Source organism: Corella eumyota, chromosome 3, assembly GCF_963082875.1.
Source record: "Corella eumyota chromosome 3, kaCorEumy4.1, whole genome shotgun sequence".
In the NCBI taxonomy this organism is placed as follows: Eukaryota; Metazoa; Chordata; class Ascidiacea; order Phlebobranchia; family Corellidae; genus Corella; species Corella eumyota.
The window spans coordinates 17,560,403-17,573,080 of NC_137492.1; the positions used below are offsets into that span (position 1 = coordinate 17,560,403).

General features: G+C 31.0%; 2 protein-coding genes across 2 annotated transcripts; both read left to right on the forward strand.

The window, feature by feature from the left end:
* The first annotated feature begins 886 nt into the window (after window positions 1-886).
* Window positions 887-4,659, forward strand: LOC145745978 (uncharacterized). Its single transcript, XM_082564159.1, has 10 exons — window positions 887-1,018; window positions 1,623-1,794; window positions 2,190-2,342; window positions 2,421-2,606; window positions 2,748-2,856; window positions 3,292-3,421; window positions 3,509-3,610; window positions 4,002-4,083; window positions 4,187-4,259; window positions 4,617-4,659. The coding sequence occupies exons 1-10, from the start codon at window positions 959-961 to the stop codon at window positions 4,657-4,659; spliced, it is 1,110 nt and encodes a 369-aa protein (XP_082420285.1). The 5' UTR covers window positions 887-958.
* A 540-nt stretch (window positions 4,660-5,199) lies between these two features.
* On the forward strand, window positions 5,200-10,338 carry LOC145744989 (signal recognition particle subunit SRP72-like). The gene is made up of 16 exons (XM_082562972.1): window positions 5,200-5,339; window positions 5,777-5,900; window positions 6,017-6,140; window positions 6,226-6,366; window positions 6,870-7,057; window positions 7,344-7,482; window positions 7,687-7,818; window positions 8,048-8,176; window positions 8,364-8,462; window positions 8,553-8,711; window positions 8,805-8,908; window positions 8,981-9,058; window positions 9,226-9,399; window positions 9,501-9,617; window positions 9,834-9,917; window positions 9,991-10,338. Exons 1-16 carry the CDS (start codon window positions 5,243-5,245, stop codon window positions 10,169-10,171), a joined length of 2,070 nt encoding a protein of 689 aa, XP_082419098.1. The 5' UTR covers window positions 5,200-5,242; the 3' UTR covers window positions 10,172-10,338.
* The last annotated feature ends 2,340 nt before the right edge of the window (window positions 10,339-12,678 follow it).

The window sequence follows — 12,678 nt, forward strand, 5'->3', positions numbered from 1 at the left end:
GGTTGCAAGTAAGTATTGCAATGGAAATTGAAGTGGTCTTTTATGTTTTATTTTAGTTTTTGACACATTTAGTCTTATATTCAACTTCTCAATTTATATTTTTAACAAATATTTTAATATATATAAATATTTATTTTTTTTGTTGTAGGATTCAAATGAAAACAATATCGGAACCAATTCAACTAAAATAAAAAGTGTCACAATTAGAATTAAGGTTTTATTATTTTACTTTTTTAATATTTAAGTTTATTTAAATTAGTTTTTTTTGACCTATTGCGTGGTGTAGTGGTAAGTTCAATCCCCAATGATCTCATGCTGTAGCGCCCTTGGGTAAGGCGCTATAAACGGTATAAACTCCTGCTGAGCCAGCACTTAATCAGCAGCATAATTATCGGGCAATTATAATCTATAATATCCCAAACTGCAACACGCAACTCGAGACTGGGTTGGAGTAACTGATGTTACTCTAAGTTTAAGTCGCGCATTGGACTTTCCCACATAGAGAATAAAGATATAAACAAAAAAAAAAACTGACTTGTTTTTTGATGTGTAGATAATAGCCTCTTCTTAATCATAGCTAAAATAGAATTATTTTAATATTTGTCGGTATTATTTTAACTGTTTAAACACAAATTGACTAACATATTGCCACATTATTTAGGAGGCAGTGAAGTGTCATGATTGGTGCTCGCTGGGCCGTAACTTTGGCGAGTTTATATCAGTGGTTGGATCAAGTATGATTAAAGACGAAATACTGAAAGGTTTTATCGAGATACTAACTCTAACACAAAATAGTAATGCCATCATGTTTTTTGAGTTTGAAAAATCAGCAACCCTTTATATTACCCAGAACTGTAAGTTAAATACATGGTATGGTACTTTAGTTGTTTTTTACTGCGCTACCGTGGTTTTAAAATGATTTTTTTTGTTCGGTTTAGGCCCAGAAGAAATTGAATTAATGAAATATTGTCTTACCAGGATTGCTCTATCTTTAATTTACAGTTGCAACGGCTCATTTGTAAGTTTGCACTTCACATAAAACCACAATCAATTAAAATTTGTATTTTAAGTTAAAATAGGTTATAATTTAAAATAGCATCAAATTTATAGATTTAATAAAGTTTTTCTTTTATATTTTTTATACTAGTCAATAGCCTGCCCTAGTGTTGGCATTTTAATTGTCAAAATATAATTGCATTTTAAAGTAAACATTAACCAGCAAAAATTTTACAATTTTATTTTGTCAGCCTGCATATTAGACATTATTGTCCCTTAACGCTTCTTTATATATATATATTTTTTTTGTACATATCTTTATTCTCGATGTGGGAAAGTCAAATGCGTGGCTTAAACATAGAGTAACATCAGTTAATCCGACCCAGTCTCGAGTTGCCTGTGGCAGTTTGGGATACTATAGATTATAATTGCCCGATAATTATGCTGCTGATTAAGTGCTGGCTCAGCAGGAGTTCGTATCGTTTATAGCGCCTTACTTAAGGGCACTACAGCATGAGCTCAGTGGGAATTGAACCCACAACCTCATGTGTGGTGTAGCAAGTGTTTTTACCACTACACCAAGATGCCGGTTTATATAGATTAATGACTTACATTTTTATTTGTAGGCTTATGAAGTATTGATGCACATGCACAAAACTAAAATGGATTATGTCACAAATATTGGAATAATATCAAACAGCAAAGACAAGATAATTTCTCCTTGTGGAAATGCTATGAAGTTTATTAAAATCTGTATGCAAGTCAATGATTTAGACATGGCAGCTACTTTTGCAAAAGGTAAAATTTAAATATTTGGCTATAAAATTTAAAATATGTTGAAAATAGAAAAAATAAATTAATATTTCTTTTTTTGTATATATCTTTATCCTTGATGTGGGAAAGTTGAATGCGCGACTTGAACATAGAGTAACATCAGTTACTCCGACCCAGTCTCGAGTTGCTTGTGGCAGTTTGGGATATTATAGATTATAATTGCCTGATAATTATGCTGCTGATTAGGTGCTGGCTCAGCAGGAGTTTATACCGTTTATATCGCCTTACTCAAGGGCGCTACAGCATGAGATCAGTTGGGATTAAACCCACGACCTCATGTGTGGTGTAGCAAGTGTTCTTACCACTACACTACGCTGCCGATATATTTTATTCACATATTTAATCATATTTTTTGTTAGAATTTTTTATTGAGAATAAGACCAAAATTGTTAACCTTTTGGAAAAGGACTTTCAAGAACTATTAGAAAATGTTGCTGGAAATTGTATAGCAAAACAACAATATTCTAATGCTGTGGTGTGCTTGCAAGTTATACCTATTTGGTGCTCTGAAGGTACTAGATATTTAATTCTGTAAAATATATTAAAATATTTTTTTGCAAATCAAAATTTTTTTTTTTAATTTTTTTTAGGGTCTGTGAATAAAATACTCAAAAACTTGCTGAAAACATTTTTGAATTCTGAGACAATATTGAGCAAAAATATCCTATCTTTGCAAAGTGTTGTTGACATGATGCTAAATCGAAAAATGTTATTGGCGATTCGAAATATTTTAAATGAAGTTCCGATAAACAACAACTCACTGACCTTTTTCGAATGTAAGTTTTGTTTTTTAGATGTAATTTTACAAATTGATATTTATACCAAGTATTTTTGATTCACAATAATAAAAAAGGTAACTTAAAAATTTCTGTAATTTTTTTTTAAAGTTTTTTTAAATGTTTTTCTTTATTTTCTAGATATGGAAACCAAGGGAATTTATGCACATCCGAAAGTTCACCTACGACCCCATCTAGTGTTGATTCCATATACAATGAGTCCGATCGAGATGTCGTTAATTGTTTGTCGGTAAGTTCTTATAAAAAGTTGTTGTATTGCCTTGGTCATTTTAGTATATATATATATATTTTTTTAATGTTTTTATTCTTGATGTGGGAAGGTCACCTGCAGGACCTAAACATAGCGTAACATCAGTTACCCTGTCCCAGTCTCGAGTTGCCTTTGGTAGTTTGGAATATTATAGATAATAATTGCCTGATAATTAAACTGCTGATAAAGTATTAGCTCAGCAGGAATTTATACTGTTTATAGCGCCTTACCTAAGGGTGCTACAGCATAAGAACAGTGGGGATTGAACCCACAACCTCATGTAGTGTAGCAAGCATTCCTACCACTACACCAAGCTGTTGGTGTGTTGTATAACCAACATTATTAATATAACTAACAATATTGGTTATATTAAGTAATGTTTGTAATATAATATAATGTGCTGTTGTGTTTTAGTCATCTGATGGAACTAGCTGAATTTTTAATTGAAATAAAAGAAAAATTGAAACCAGATCTTCCATTTAAAATTGTTCTTATTAAAAGTATTGGGAATCTTATGGAACTACAACCTTTGTCTGGAAAGAAGGTAAAATAGTAAAAAAGGCTTATATGACTCTGTTGTGAAAAAAAATCCATGAACTTTTAATTATTTGAATTTTCGTTTTTTATAAAGGATTCATATTCAGTTGCAAAGGACCAGTTATTAGAATGTCTTCAAACTGTGCTTAAACCTCCACTATCAGTTGCTGATACCCAAATTGTTAACTCAACTAAGGTATTTTTCTATGTTTTATATTATTATAAATTTTTTTTTTGTATGTATCTTTATCCTCGATGTGGGAAAGTCGAATGCGCGACTTAAACATAGAGCAACATCAGTTACTCTGACCCAGTCTCGAGTTGCCTGTGGCAGTTTGGGATATTATAGATTAAAATTGCCCGATAATTATACTGCTGATTAGGTGCTAGCTTAGCAGGAGTCCATTCCGTTTATAACGCCTTACTCAAGGGCGCTACAGCATGAGATCGGTGGGGAATAAACCCACGACCTCATGTATGTTGTAGCAAGTGTTCTTACCACTACACCACGCTGCCGGTACTTTATACAGGCTGTTAACTAAAAATATAAACATAAAGGTGTTAAATTGAAATATTCTTTGCATTAGGAAACTTTGGTGATTGTTGACCTTAAATCAGTTGGTGATTGGATGATTGAAAATACAAGTTATATTGAGGATAAAAACACAGGTAAATGGACTGAATTAATAATATTAAAACAGCCCTATTGTTAAAGTTTATTAATAATAATAAAGGTATGTGCAAACTATTTAAATTGTTTTTTAAATTTTAGGTGAAAATAATCAAATGGTAATGAAGCAAAATATGACAGAATCTGTTATGAACATACTTAGTTCTGAGATAAGGTAAATGAGTTATTTAAGTTTGTTTTTTTTGTAAATATTATTATTCTCGATGTGAGAAAGTCGAATGCACGACTTAAACATAGAGTAACATCAGTTACCTCAACCCAGTCTCAAGTTGCCTGTAGCAGTTTAAGATATTATAGATTATAATTACCCGATAATTATGCTGCTGATTAAGTATTGGCTAAGCAGAAGTTCATACCGTTTATAGCGCCTTACTCAAGAGCGCTGCAGCATGAGATCAGTGGGGATTAAACCTACGACCTCATGTGTGGTAACAAGTGTTTTTACCACTACACCACGGTGCCAGTTAAGCAACCATTTAAAATATTTAAAAAAATTGTTTTTATGTTGCAGTGAATTAAAAAAGGGCAGCACAATACCATTGCTTCACTGTTAAAATAGGTGAATTAAATTTTCAGGCAACTACTAGCGTTAAATGTTTGTTTGTAAATATGCAATTCACAACCTATTTCATTATGTTCCTAGTTATTTTTTTTTAAATTTAACAATTTTTATGTTTATTCTAACCCTCATTTTTGTATTACACTGTCATCATGTTTTGTAACAACCACTCACTGTTATTATGTTAAAAATGTGTTTTCAATAGTGGTATAAATTGTTTTTTTTTTTTTATTTTAAGCCAATTTTTCCTTTTTTAATAAGCAGTGTTCTTGTGTTCCTTTACCACCAAATAAAGTGTTCTTTTCACCAAATTTTTATTTTTTGTCTTTGAAAAACATCGTCGGCAATTTTAGTTTTGTTCTTACATTTTTAGTAGGCTGGAACTCCAGTTACAGATAAAATAACTGGAATACTAGGAATAAACGTAGCATAAAACAATGAGGATAAATTACGTAAATAATATTTTAATTTTTGGAAACGCTGTTGTTTTTGGTCGCGTGGAGTTTTATTTTTTTTAGAACTTTTAAAGTTTTTGCGGAGTTTGTTTTTTAATTTAAATTGGCAAAAGCTGATTTAAAATGGCCTCAACAATTAATTTGCCAGCAATGTACGGGGAGCTGAGTAAATACATCAACATTTCCGATTATAAGCAGGCTTTGAAGGCTGCAAACAAAAGTTAGTTTATCAATATTAAAATTTTATTTTTAAACTGTCAGACTGTTATCTATTTCTTTTTTGTTTGTATATATCTTTATCCTCGATGTGGGAAAGTCGAATGCGCGACATAAACATAGAGTGACATAAGTTACTCCGACCCTGTCTCGAGTTGCCTGTGGCAGTTTGGGATATTATAGATTTTAATGGCCGGATAATTATGCTGCTGATTAAGTGCTGGCTTAGCAGGAGTTCATACCGTTTATAGCACCTTACTCAAAGGCGCTACAGCATTAGATCAGTGGGAATTGAACCCACGACCTCATAGTGGTGTAGCAAGTGTTCTTACCACTACACCATGCTGCCAGTCAAATTTATACGTCCTTTACGTGGAATACGCAATAAAATAAGTAACTAAAAATTTTCAGTTGTTGTTTATTAAACCTTATTTTGTTTAGTTTTGCATACCAAAGAAGGAAATGCTGAGGTTGAGGCAATGCATTGTAAAGTTGTTTGTTTATTGCAAATGACCCAATTTGCAGAAGCTTTAAAGTTTATTGAAGCCAATGAAATAATAACGGAGTAGGTCCATGTATTTAATAAGTAGTTTAAATTGTTGATCAAATTATAGTTAATTTATTGGCTTTTTTGGTTATAAAATTGGTAGTACTGGATAAAATGTTAATTTATTTTTACAGTGTTTTGATTTTTGAAAAAGCTTACTGTCAGTACCGTCTTCTGCAGACTGAGGCTGCGCTAGAGACTATAAACAATTCAGACAACAGCAATGAGCTTCGCTTGATAGAATTGAAAGCCCAGATTGTAAGAAACAAAAACAATTACTTGACATTAATATATTTTAATATTAAATTTAGAAATAAATAAATTGTTCTTTTATTATTTCTAGTTGTACAAACTGGGTCATTACAGTGACTCTCTTACCTTGTACAAAAAGTTGATGAAGGAATGTTCGGATGATTATGAAGATGAGAGAATGACGAATATTTCTGCTGTGCATGCCGCTCTATCTGCTTTTGAAGGAGTAAAGGTAATAGTTAAACTAAATGTATTTTTTTTAATTTAGGTATGCCTGCGTTAGTTTGTAATTCTATAAATTAGAAATTTTTTAGAATAGATAGTTTAAGGTAAATATTTTTTTAAATTGGTTTTGTAACAACGTTAGTTATAAAAAAGGGGTCATTTTTTACAGTTTTATTAACATAAACTAATACCGGCAGCGTGGTGAAGTGGTAAGAACACTTGTTACACCACACATAAGGTCGTGGGTTCATTCCCACTAATCTCATGCTGTAGCGCCCTTGAGTAAGGCACTATAAACGGTACGAACTCCTGCTAAGCCAGCACTTAATCAGCAGCGTAATTATCGGGCAATTATAATCTATAATATCCCAAACTGCCACAGGCAACTCGAGACTGGGTTGGAGTAACTGATGTTACTCTATGTTTAAGTCGCGCATTCGACTTTCCCACATCGAGGATAAAGATATATATATATACAAAAAAATAAATAAATAAAATAATTTTTTGCAGACTGAAATAGGATTTGAAGCTGAATCTTACGAGCAACTTTACAACAAAGCTTGTTGGCTGTTGGGTAGGAACAAAATTGAGGAGGCGAAATCAACTTTAGTTAAAGCTGAGAAGGAATGCCGCATCCTTTACTCGGAGGATCCTGATATGACTTCAGAGGAGATTGAAGCGGAGGTTTCTGTTATAAGGTACCAGTCCAGTTTTTAAGTAATTTTTGACCTTATTTTTTGACACAGTTTTGTTGTTTTTTTATTTATACTTTTCTTGTATTTTGTAAAAAAAATCTAAAATTGATGTCATGTAAGTTGGTCAGGAATTTTAGTTACATTATTTTACGTAGAATTTTTGGATGGTTTTAAACTTTTCTATTGTTCGTTTTAGCCAATTCTATGTTATATTTTTTTATTAGCAAGAATGGCACTGTATACTTTACACAATTTTAACTTTAAAATACTTATCATTGTTTATATTCAGAGTACAGTTGGGTTATTGCCTCCAACTTGAAGGTAAAGTAGATGAAGCGTTAGCAATTTACAATCAAGTAATAAGATCACGACCTTCTGACATTGGGTTGGTGGCTGTTGCATCTAACAACATAATCAGCATTAATAAGGTAAATTTGGGTCTTAAATGTTATTAAATATTTACAGATATGAATTTAATATAAATTTGCATTTTTTACGTTTTTAAAACTTGTTTTTTTTTTCTTGTATTCCATACTATGTTTAATCTACTTAATCATGTAGTCACATTTATATCAGGATTTCCAATATAAATTTCTAAATAAAATTAAGGTAATTTAACTGTTTTTGTTTAGGATCAAAATGTGTTCGATTCTCGCAAGAAAATGAAAGCCACTGTCGCAAGTGGAGTGGACACTAAACTTGTGAAGTTTCAGAAAAATAAAATCGATTTCAATCGAGCCTTGTTGTTCATGTATTCTAATCAGGTACAACAGATATTTAAATAAAATAAATCTCTATTAAATGTATTTTATAAAACACTGCAGTTAGATCTATTCCTAATGGTGATGTTAGTAAGAACTTGGTTTAAAGCATTTATTTTTATTAAGTTTGTATAAATTGATAAACTACCTTAATGTGTTTTATGTTATTTTAAAAATTGTATAAATTTTTAAATTACATTTATATCAATTGCTCATTTATTACTTTTTGCAGTGGGAGGCCTGTAAAAAGTTGTTGAAGAGTTTACATAGAGAATACAGGGGAAGTGATATCCCATGTCTTATACAAGCTGCTCAATTAATGAGAGAGAAAAATGCTAACAAAGCCATTGACTATTTGGAGGTAAATATAAAGAAATATAATTGATTATTGCTTTTTATTAAAGTAGATTTTTGTCTTAAAAGAAACGTATGTAGCAAATAATTATAATAATTGAAATTAGTCTATATTTCACATTCTTAAAATTTTTAAATTTAATTGAATGTATTTACTGCTAACTTAACATTTTCTTTTTTAATTTTTTTTTTAGACTTACATAGATGAGCATAGTGATCCTGACATCTCTCCTAGAGTTGATCTTACCTATATCAAACTTGCTCTCGTGCAAATGAACCTAACCCAAGGACAGGTAAAATAAAAACATATTTTTGGATTTTTTAAGCAACTATTACTAACATTTCTATTCCCCATTTTTCTGAATATTTTTTTATTTTTCTAGCTTAGAAAAGCTTGCATAGTATTAGAAAGTCTCGATGATTTAAGTTTTACACCCGGCATGGTTTCGTGTCTTGTGGCACTCTACAATGCTCAACATGATGGCACGGCACATGCCACCAAGTTCCTGACCCGTGCCATTGACTGGCATAAAAGAAACAAGGTAATAATAATAAATATTTTGGCTAAAATGTGGTTACAATTAAATTAGTTTTTTGAATTAAATATAGTTAGTTATTTTATTTTTTTATTAAAGAGTCCAAAAGAAACATTGATTAACCTGATGTGGGAAACTGCAATTTTTAACATTAAAAGCAATCAGCTTAAATCTGCTGCTGAAATCCTGGAAGCTATACTAAGGTATACTATTTTATTTTAAGTGATTTTTAAGTTGGTTTTATAAATTATTTATTTATCTTATTTTTGTTTCAGGGTTGATCAGAAAAATGTTAAAGTTCTGGCCAAACTTATTTATGTTTATTCCCAATTTAACCCAGCAAAGGCCAACCAGTAAGTATCTGTCAGTTTTGTTAAATTATTTTGGTAAAAAATCAAAAATTTTTTTCATTAAAATAAAATTATTCAAATTTTGTTAATGAACAAGTGTTTTTATTTATGCATTTAAATATATATTCTACATTTTTTTTTTTTAATGATTTTTCTATTTTTTATCCCAGAATTAGTGAAGATTTGCCGTCTTTGGAAGAGTTATCTGTTAAAGTTGATGTGAATGAGTTGGAAAGAAATGTAGGAAGGTTGGGCCCCAGGTATATCAAGAAACAAAAAGAAAAGAAAGAAATTGTGGAAACTACAAACAAAAAAACTAAAAAGGAAGTAGTATCAGAAGGAAAGTAAGTGAAACTGTTTAAAAAATCGTATTTTAAATTATGTTTTTTTTTAATTTGTAATTTCTGTTATGATTTTAAATTTTATAACTTTTAATTGTCTACAGTTTAAATATTGAGCCGACAAAAATTAAGAAGAAAAAGAAGAAGAAAAATCCAACACCGAAAAATTTTGAACCCAATTTTATTCCTGATCCTGAGAGATGGCAACCTCTTAAAGAAAGGTAAACAATATAATATACTTGGTCCAATTTTTTTAACTTAAGTACAATTACTCCTTTTTTAGAGGTTATGTTTACACAATAATTTTGTTTTAAATTTTTAGATTTTTTTTGTATATAAATATATATTAAATTATAAAGATTTTTGTGAAAAATTTTATTGTATTTCCAATAACATAAAAATACAATGTTTGTATTTTTTTTTTGTTTTGATTCTAGGTCATATTACAAGGGCAAGAGAAGAGATAGAAAGAGAGTTGGGAAGGGAACCCAAGGTTCTTCTTATGGGGCATCAGATGCTTAGTAAGTTTTACCTATTTTTAAACAATTTTTGTTTTTTTTTAAACAAATTTGTGTTATCATATTTTTATTATAGTGACATGTCCCATAAACCTTCTCCCCAAATTGCCCCGAACTCACCCAAACCCGGGTCAGCTGCTTCAGGGAGCCAGGGCAACACCCCTATAAGCTCCCCCAAACCGACCCAGAACAAGGGTGGGGCGAAATCCAAGAAAACTGCCAACAAGAAGAAAAAGAAGGGCAAGGGTGGCTGGTGAAAGGGGAATTTCCCTGTTTTGAAAGAATTTTGAAAAGGGTTTATTTGTTTAGTAACTAATTCAGTTTTTAAGTATTGACGTTGAATTTGGAAATCAGATAATTGTGTTTTGTTAAAGTTTTTTTGGTGGGCATAATAAGTTATTGTTTGTGGCAATAAAGTATTCAAATATAAGTGATCTGGTTTTTTGATTTTGGCTTAATACAGTTTAAATTTTAACTTTATTGTTATTTTGGCAAACTTGTTTTTAAAAAGTATAACTAGGTAATACTTATTCTTTCACAATTCTTATCTTGATGTGGTCACATTATTAAGATTACTAATAAACAATTTATAATCTAGTTTTATCTACAAAGATAGGTTAGTTCCAACTTAATCTTGTTTTAGAAGTATTTAGATCCCCTTCTAATCCATTTTATCAAAGTTAAAAGACAACGTCGTAAGCAGACACTGGGTTTGGTTAATCATTAAACCAATGCATATCTATGCTGTGCATATGTCAAACAAAAAAAAGCATACAGTAAAACAACTTACATTTATTATGTTTGTTTTCTTAGGCCGGTATGCATAGTTTGGTTTATTTGACATAGAAATAAAAAATAGAGTTGCAGTTAGAAAGCCCAGTTGCCTGTAATTTGCATTAACTTAAAATGAACAGCAGCGATTTAACTATTTTTATTCACGACACTTCGTTAATTCTTGATGAAAGCGATGACCCTTTAACAGCCATCGTTTATTTCAACTCGCCTAACGAGGCAAGCGAAAATGGTCGGTGTTGCTTATGTGGCAGTTTGGTGGCACTTTTAAACAGTTTACATAGTTTTCTTGGCTCCACACCTACTAAGATAACTCTAAAAACGCAACGTTTTTATATGAAAAAACTGGAAAGCATTACTATAGCTATTGGTCAAAACATACATGATAAATTTGACTATACCGATTTGTTACAAATGCTAGTAGATTGTATTGAATTTAAATACAAATCCGTGGCAAATATGTTAAAACATTGGGCCTCCAATTCGTTCATTGACAACATTTCACAAGTATTCGATCAAATTCAACAAAATCCTCGGCTAAATGTAAAGTTTGCGCTGCAAATGGACTGCATGTTATTGGTAGAAGACTGCATCAAGCACACACAAGCTTTGGGGGCTTGCTTGTTTTATCAAAACCGAGCAATACACAGCACGTTGCCATCTGAAGAAACAGAAAAAATTAAAGTGCATGCAATGTTTACTAAAAGCAGAAACCCTGAATCAGATGATAAATCTGCTGTTGAATCAAAAAAGGCATATCTTCACAGCAAAAGATTGGCTAAATTGAAGGATTTTCAAGGAGGGAAAAAGAAGCAATATTTTATTAAAACAGTTGATGGGTATACACCCAAAAATGAAGTCAATTTGCTGTGTTTAAATGTAAACGAAACTAGCCTAGCTGTATTAACAGAAGACGACCGTACAAAAACACTATTCTTGTTTTACGAACGTCTTAAATTTGTTGATTGTGAGCTTTGCGAAGTGGAAAGTCAAAGTATTGATTATTTATAATACGATTGTGTAAACTATTTCAAGTTGCTTGAAAACTGTAGGCCTAACTCTAAAAATGTTAATTGAAGTTTCTGGGTTTTTCCACAATTAATTGCTTCAAAACTTGAAAAAGGTAACATGCTGTTAGCTTGATTAAATTTTCAACTTCTATTTATGGTTGTTGTGCTTTATTTGTTGTTTTTGCTTGTTTTTTGGATCATTGATTATAGAAAAATTCCGCCTTTTCTAACTAATCCCATTCCCGTGCTGTGGGAAATGAAATAAGAAGATTATGTCATTTTTTTTCGTCGCTGTAATAAAATGTTAATGCTATTTTACAAGATTAAAGTGTTAACAATTCCTAATGCAATAAATAACTTAATAACTTTACAAGAATTTAAATAGCTGACTCGTTTCATAATATTTAAACGAAGCTAGGGCGTAATTTGTATAAAAACTTTGCTACATAAAAAGGATAATAATTTTTTTCAATTTTCAATCTCAAGTAATTTATTTCCAGAAATAAATTTTATTTTATGTAATTTAAATGACCTAAAAAGTTGTCGTCACGTGACGTAAATATCATATAAAATACGAGAGAGGCTAATAAGAGATTTCTCGCCAACCTTCGACCTTCCACGAAGAAAAAAGGCAAACGAGGAAGTTAAAACATATGATAGATCGGCGCAGTCAGCTGTTCTGTGCCTCGCTATCAAGTTACTCTATTTGGTAATCGGGAATTTTGGTAAGATTTGTTTAGCTATTCAGCCACGTTGTAACTTTATGCCACGGACTAGGATTTAATGGCGTAAAGAAATAAAATGCAAATGTTGAAGGCAGCGAAAAATTCCGTTTTTTATTATTTAATAAGGTTCTGTTTTATTTTGTTTAAAAAATATATAAAATAGTGATCCGGTCAACCGTATAATATTACACATTGTAGTGTTGTTGTGCAACGTGTAGGGGACTTTAAGTCAGGCTT

Coding starts and splice junctions, on each gene's coding strand:
- LOC145745978 (XM_082564159.1), top strand. CDS start 959: ATGAAATATTGTCTTACCAGGATTGCTCTATCTTTAATTTACAGTTGC. Junction 1,795..2,189: donor GGCAGCTACTTTTGCAAAAG/GTAAAATTTAAA, acceptor ATTTTTTGTTAG/AATTTTTTATTGAGAATAAG. Junction 2,343..2,420: donor ACCTATTTGGTGCTCTGAAG/GTACTAGATATT, acceptor AATTTTTTTTAG/GGTCTGTGAATAAAATACTC.
- LOC145744989 (XM_082562972.1), top strand. CDS start 5,243: ATGGCCTCAACAATTAATTTGCCAGCAATGTACGGGGAGCTGAGTAAA. Junction 7,819..8,047: donor TGTTCATGTATTCTAATCAG/GTACAACAGATA, acceptor TACTTTTTGCAG/TGGGAGGCCTGTAAAAAGTT. Junction 9,918..9,990: donor TATGGGGCATCAGATGCTTA/GTAAGTTTTACC, acceptor TTTTTATTATAG/TGACATGTCCCATAAACCTT.